The 7,308-nt window shown below is 36.1% G+C and overlaps 1 protein-coding gene across 1 annotated transcript; it reads right to left on the bottom strand.

Moving 5' to 3' along the window:
- Nucleotides 1-893: 893 nt before the first annotated feature.
- On the bottom strand, nt 894-5,040 carry LOC110159333 (caspase activity and apoptosis inhibitor 1). Its single transcript, XM_020923883.2, has 6 exons — nt 4,863-5,040; nt 3,488-3,682; nt 2,987-3,071; nt 2,848-2,899; nt 2,704-2,768; nt 894-2,423 (listed from the first exon to the last, which is right to left on the bottom strand). Exons 1-6 carry the CDS (start codon nt 4,965-4,967, stop codon nt 1,987-1,989), a joined length of 939 nt encoding a protein of 312 aa, XP_020779542.2. The 5' UTR covers nt 4,968-5,040; the 3' UTR covers nt 894-1,986.
- Between the last annotated feature and the right edge of the window lie 2,268 nt (nt 5,041-7,308).

Raw genomic sequence — 7,308 nt, forward strand, 5'->3', positions numbered from 1 at the left:
TGGGACCTTTAAAAGTAAGTTTATAGTTATTCTATATAAGCATGTAAACAAAAACCAAACAAAACATTAAGTTGAAGTAGTAGTAGTGACTGAAAGAGTAGAAATGAAAGTAGTAGTATATCAGTAATCTTTATAATTGTAGTACAAACTATAATAGCAATATTGCACTATCAGTAATGCCGTGGGAGACTTAATACTTTCAATTTGAGTCATAATAGAATTTGATTGTATGCATTTGTTGCCCTAAGTTGGTAGTTTATAGTGGTTGTAGTAGTATACATAATAGAGGTATTTCAAGGTAGTAATACTAGTACTTGAGTCGTTTATAACAGCTCCATTCCTAATATTTTTACATGCACTTCTTGTCATTCAGATCACATTTAACCAACACAAGTGTCATCTCACCTCCGTGTCTTTTTAGTGGAAAAAAGGCCGTTTATCTGCTCACGGCGCGTCATAATTGCCTTTCTGAAAGCCCTAAATGACAGATAATACCCCACTCTTCACCATCTTTGTATCGTTTTGCCTAAAGTGGACCCTCTCCGCTCAAAATTATCAATGATACCTGCAGATAAAGCAGAGAATAAGTGACACAGTTAACCCAAGCCTCTTATGAAACCGAGCTTTTAGATGCAAAATACCCAGAAGAGAAAGCCGCCTTATCGTAGCTTTTATTGTTTCCCTTGGGCTTGTGAGTAGAGCGCCGCATCTGCATATAATAACACGCGATGTAAGCCCCGCGGATCATACAGGCTCAGAATAAATGGGAGAAGACAATGTCAAGCAGAGAAGATGGTAGTAATTTGGTGAAAAGTGTCAGGTGCCCAAAAGTTGAATTAAACAGCTGGGGCGAGGCGTGAGTTTGGAGTATCATCTGCTCCAGAACAATGTCAACCAGGAAATGCAGTTTTATAATGGCGTCAGAGATGATACTGGAGATTGGGGTATCCATGGGTTACAGAATGAGAGCCGTTGCCATAGAAATAAATAATGTTAAAAAAAAAAAAAAAAGTCTTCAAAAGTGAAAGCTGAGAGCGTAAACAGGTGGGAGTTAGAAACATGAATAATAGCACAATTGCTGGCACCAACACAATCCACTTTAGATTCAAGTTATTTACTAAATATATAAGAATGCAATAGTTATTTGAGGTTCTTCAAGGTCAACAAGTTATATAATTATATAGATTGCTTGTTGCTTGTGTTTTGGAAATGCATTATAGCAAATATTGTTTCTTATCTTCTTATCAAAACATGTTATGCAGTCAGATAATATTGTGTTAAATTGAAATGCATATTTAAACACTGCCATCCACTTTTCAGCCATGCACGTCATTTGAAATTCAAATTTACAGAAGCGTTTCACGTTCGGTGTTATCAAAGTAACTTTTTTTTTTCAGTGCAATAGGGCATTGTGGATTCTGGTTACATTTGAATCATCAGTATATTTTTGTTATCCTCTGCTCCCAATATCTTGCCTGTCAGTAATTACATTTCCAAATCACATCATGACCAAACTGTTATGAAAGAAGATAATCACTTTTTTCTGCACCAAATTCTCACTACTAACTGTGGAGTAACACTGCCATCTAGTGCCCGAAATGAAGAATGCATTCTGAAATTGCTGCAGCACTATTTGCACTTAGGATGACCACGTTAAATTGTCAAAAATTTGTAGTTGAATGCAGTGGAATATGGAGGGAAAGACTCTGGAAATCTACACTTATAGATATAACTACAGAAACACCGTATGATGTTTAGTTTTTATCAACTGTAACTCTCACAGATTGAAAGAGTAATAGATGTCAACATATTACCCAGTACCACGCAAAAAGTCTTAATATTTCTTCAAGAAAAAAAAAAAAAAAAAAAAGATATTCTACATAAATCTTACCATTTACAATACATGAGGCATTAATGAAATAGTAGAAGACATTCTTCAAGAACATTTTAACAGGAATTTAACAATCTGATACTGAAAAACTTAAATTAGTTTGTAGTCTTTTTGCTCGCTTTCATTAGTGCTTTTATAGCTCGGGCTCTCATCTCCAGCTCTAACAGTTCCAGTTGTTGGACTGAAGGTTGACATACCACTCCAGACACAGAAGGGGGCATACTCGGGACTGCCCCTGTAGCTTGGAGTTGATTCACGCTTGGTTCTACAGGTGCTGCAGCTGAGAACGACAGTATCTCACTTACACTCTTGTCAATGTCACTTTGAATGTCTTTCTTGGGTTTGTTTGGTTGGGCCACGAGAGGCAGCTCTGAGACTGGTTCAGGTTTAACTGCGGGGTCTTCACTCTTGTTTTTGTGTAAATCATCTGTAGTTTTTTCAGTTTGTTCCTCTTTAGGCGCCTCGATGTCACTGTCGTCTGCGTCTGCGTTTATGCTCAAGACGTCGCTCTCTTCACTTGAACCTCCAACTTCTGAAATAAAAGTTTACTTGTCACTATAAATAACTTTAACAATATTTTTGCACTTGTAATTTTGTTATTCTGCCTATATTATGCAAATTTAGTCAATTTTATAATTTTGATATGGATGTTTATTATAAAAAATGTTGTACATTTTATTACATGTTGGCACCAAAGCAAATTCCAAGTTTGTGAAATTTTGAGAAAGCTTTTTTAACATTGTAATCAAATCATTTACTCTGCTTGCAAATTATCACATGTGCTTTTAATAAGGTATACTACTTTTTATTACCTTTAATTTCCTCATTTTTGGTTGAGTCCTTGAGGCAAGATGTTGAATCCACGTTGTTGTCTTGCCTTAATTTTTAAAAAAGACAATTTAATTTCTAATAAAATTAAATCAAATCACAAATTCATCATAGTGTTGTCCACTTACTGGCTCTCCACTGACTCCTCTAAGGTTTCATTGGAGGACGTTAACTCTTCACCTTGGAAAAAATAAAAACAGTCAAAAGTGAAGTTTGTCAAGTGAACTTTTATAATTGTACAATGCCATTATAAGAATAGTTGGTTACCTGTTAGAATCTGGAGGAGATTTTTCTCAGAGATTGGTTCCAGTTGTTCCAAACACAACTTTTTAATTTCATCTAAACTACAATCCTGTGAATATTTTAAAGTTAAAAGCATTTTTATAAGTCAAACAATACCAGTAATAAACTTTTTAAATAAAGTAAACAGTATATTTTATGTCATGTCTTTGAGTGACTAAGGGTAGGCTTTCATTTTGCACATTAAACATTTTCTAATAATTAATGTGACAATTAAAACAGGACCTAATAAACAAAAGACAACAAACCTGAAAAGATGCTGTAGCTGATACAGTTCAATCAATGCTGGTGCAAAAAATGTCCCAAATTAACTAATTAATTAAAACCATCCATCCATGTCTGTTTAAGTGTGATGGTTGTTCAACATTCTTACTGATTGTAAGACTTGATGTACTTTATTCCAAGTCTTTTTTCATTGGCAAGAAGACAATTAAAACTCAACATAGTTCATTCACTGCTTTTGTTTACCTTAAATTCATCTGGCAGCATCTTGCGTAGCTTCTTCTCTCCAAGGACACGGAAACACTGCTGCAGCATTTCTTCTTTCTGTGAGACAAACGCTGTGATTGGCTGGAACTGTACGGTGAGGTCCAGTCCTCCTTCTTCTATGTCACTGCCAATTCGATCGAGCTCTGCATCGGCCAGGTCATCTTTGGACTCCAGCTGAAACCACAACAAAACATCTCATAGTCAAATGTCTGAGCTCAAGCAAAACATGTCAAATTGTAGAAAATAATCATAGAATCTTAAAGTGACTCAAAATGACATCAAGTGGTGTTCTTATGTTGCTTTTATGGGTTGAAAGCTACAAAAATGAAATGTAAGTGTAAAGTGTTTTAGTTTCCATTTGAATTTAGTTTGAAATTTAATGTTAAGTGAACATTTATAAAAGGAGATTAAGGTGGTCTTCCATGGTTTATCACATAAACTTCACATACATTCTCACCCATAATGTAAAAATAACATAAAACATACTGGCAACATTTACACTTCACAAATTATAAGACAGAAAATTATTAGTATTAAAAGTTTGTTATTTGTGATACCATAGTCTGAACTAAATCTATAGAAACTGAAGTAACACAGTAATGTTACTTGTGTGTATAATAGCTTTGTAAAATTATAATAAAAAAGGCATGGTCAAACTAAGGCACCACCACTACTCGTACTAATAACTGAGTTGAGAAAAGATTGGATTTAGTAAGTCCTGACTAGGGTGACCAGAATTTTAAAATAAAAAAACTGGGTCACCCCTGGTTTGTGGTGGTTGGTAATAATAAAATTGTGAATCGAGTGTGTAATTATGGAAAATTGTTCTGCACTGGGTCCATTCACGACTAATATGTGAGTCAGTATAGTCACATTTTCTTTTCATTTTTAAGCAGCTTTTCTGTATTTTACCAAAAGAAATGACAATTTATGCCTCTATTTAGTGTTGGCAGGGATCAAATTGGTCAAAAATAGGGACACCTGGGACATTTCTGGGACAAATCAGTGGTGTTCAATAAATTTGATGGGACAGGGGACACAGGGCTCAACATTGGGACTGTCCCGGGGAAATAGGGACTGTCTGGTCACTTTAGTCTTGACGTTACAAACAAAAAGGATTCAACATAGATGTCTTGCAGTTCTAAATGTCTTTAATTCAGTTCTTTAATTTATTTCAGCTTGGTCGCTTTGACAAACTCAAATGACAGTCTCTAAAATATGAAAACTAGCCTACACATGTCTCTTTTTACCAATGTGTAAATGTGCAGGTGTTAAATTGTCATTATTTTAAAGACGAGGCTGTGAACCTGATGTAAACAATCGCACATTTGTGTCTAGTTTGTTCAAATTTTACCTCCGCAGTGGAATCGGTGCTTCGTCGCTTCCTGCTGTCAAATCTGTCCTCAGCTGGAGCGTGTTTCCTTTTCTTTTCGGCGCTACTCGTTTTCTTTTTCAACATTTTACGGACTGTTTTGACAGAAAAGAAAGAAATGAACGATGTCGCTTCATTCGTCTTTACGTCGCGCAGGGTATATGACGTCACGCGTGCGTCGACTTCTTCTTGTCACGAAAATAGAGCAGACGTGAACTTGTTTTTTACCGCCACCTACTGTTCGCTAAGCGGCAGCAGACATTTTATTTACATATATTTTTTTCTAAACACTCATAGACGCTGCTCAAAGAATAAAATCAAAAAGAGTACATTTAAAATAGGGTTACCAGACGTCCCTATTTACCGAGGACAGTCCCAGTTTAGAGCCCTGTGTCCCCTGTCCAGCAGATTTATCCAAAGCCAGTGATTTGTTCCAGTTTTATACAAGAAATAAAGACAAGGGGAGTCAGCGTTTCAGGTTCATGCAGCTAAAACCTGGAACAGTCTTCCTGAACATGTGAGACAGACTCTTCTGTGACGCTGTTTAAATCCAGGCTCAAAACATTTCTGTTTAACTATGCATATAACTGAAAGGTTTTCATTCCGCACTCTTCTCTCCAATTTATGTCTCTCTTTTTAAATTTTAATCTTCATGATTATTTATGTTTTGATTTGTTTTTATTATGATTTTAATGTATTTCTTATTCTGTAGAGCACTTTGAATTACTTTGTGTATGAATTGTGCTATACAAATAAACTTGCCTTGCCTTTATTTTTGACAAATTTGATACCGTCAACAGTAAAGAAAGGCATAAATTGTCATTTGTTTAGATGAAAAATAGAAAAGCTGTTTAAAAATTACCAAAACACAAAGAAAATGTGACTATGCTGACTCACATGGGCCGAGTGCATAGCAATTTTCCTTAATTACGCACTCCTTTCACAATTTTATTATTACAAATCACTCCAAACTGGGAGTGTGTCAGTTTTATTTTGAAAATCTGGTCACCCTAATTTAAAAGGAAAGAAGACAAAATATAAGCATAATTATTAAAGGTACTATATTATGCAAAATTTACTCTTTGGAGCTATGAGCCACATTAAAATGTTGTTACCTCTTTAAAAACATACCCAGAGTTGTGTTTTGTTTCATTCACAGATGTTTGAGTAATCCTGTATTATGCAGATGTGTCTACATAAAGCTCAAAATACTCTTGTATGTATTTTTGATATCAGAAAGCTGTAGTTTTCAAGTTGACAGCTACTATATACCTTTTTTTCAGTAGAGATTGGCAATTTTAGCACTGAAATTGTCCAAATGATTCTAGTGAAGGTGTGAAGTTTAAAAACACAGTGGAGCAGAACAGAGTGTTATCCATTTTAGAGGAGAACTCAGCCAAAAAAAAAAGCCTGCAGGGTTTGTGTGTTAAACATGTGTGAATGAACCAAAACACAACCCTTTAAAAGCAGGTAAACATTAAAAACAGTTCTAAATAGTTGGGTTTCTTGAAGGTGGAGGGTTCAGTACAGTCACAGATTTGTTGAGGCAGTGAGCTCCAGAGGGTGGGGATGGAGTCGGCTCTGTCTCCAGGGTTGGTCCTGCAGGGGAGGGACATAGCTGGTGTCGGAGAAGCGCAGGGAGCGGGGTGGAGTGTGGGGCTGCAGTGGGTCTGAGAGGGAGGAGGGGGCCTGGTTGTGGAGGTCTTTGAAGGCGATGAGGAGGACTTTGAAGTGGATGCGCTGAAGGATGGAAAGCCAGTGGAGGTTCTGGAGGACAGAGGTGATGCGCTTGTGGGCAGATTAAAGGAGCACTATATAACTTATCTGGTGCAGGGTTCCCTACCAGCTGTTTTAATAATGTTCCCAACTTCTATTATTTAAGGTTGCATTTTTGATTTATGTTATAATGTTGTTTCCTCTTCACAAACAGAAACTGGAGTTGTGTTTTGTTTCATTCCCACATGTTCAACACACAAATCCTGCATATTTAAGCATAAGAGTTCTTCTCTCAAACAGAAAACACTCAGTTCCACCTTGTGATGTAATGCGGTAATACAGGAAGTGCTCCAATGTGTTTTTAAACTCCACACGTCTTCATTAGAATCATTTGGATGATTTCAGCCCTGGAAATGTCAATCTCTGCTGAACGAAAGGTAAAACAAACGTAGCTGTTAACTTGAAAACTACTTCTTTGTGACATCACAATGTGGAACAGAGCATTTTGAGATTTGGAGATGTTGCGAGACTAATAATAAAGGATTACTCAAACATGTGTGAGTTCTAACATGGCTTAAAGAGTCAATTTTGCGAAATATACTGTCAATGTCAGAGGTTTTATTGCTCAAAAACACCTTAAGAAACATAAATTGCTGGATATTTTAATTTAATGCCATTCTGTGAAACATTCTGGGTCAACTAAAACATTTCC

The sequence above is a fragment of the Boleophthalmus pectinirostris genome, unplaced genomic scaffold, assembly GCF_026225935.1.
Source record: "Boleophthalmus pectinirostris isolate CB_2022bp ecotype Guang Dong unplaced genomic scaffold, ASM2622593v1 HiC_scaffold_20, whole genome shotgun sequence".
NCBI lineage: Eukaryota > Metazoa > Chordata > Actinopteri > Gobiiformes > Gobiidae > Boleophthalmus > Boleophthalmus pectinirostris.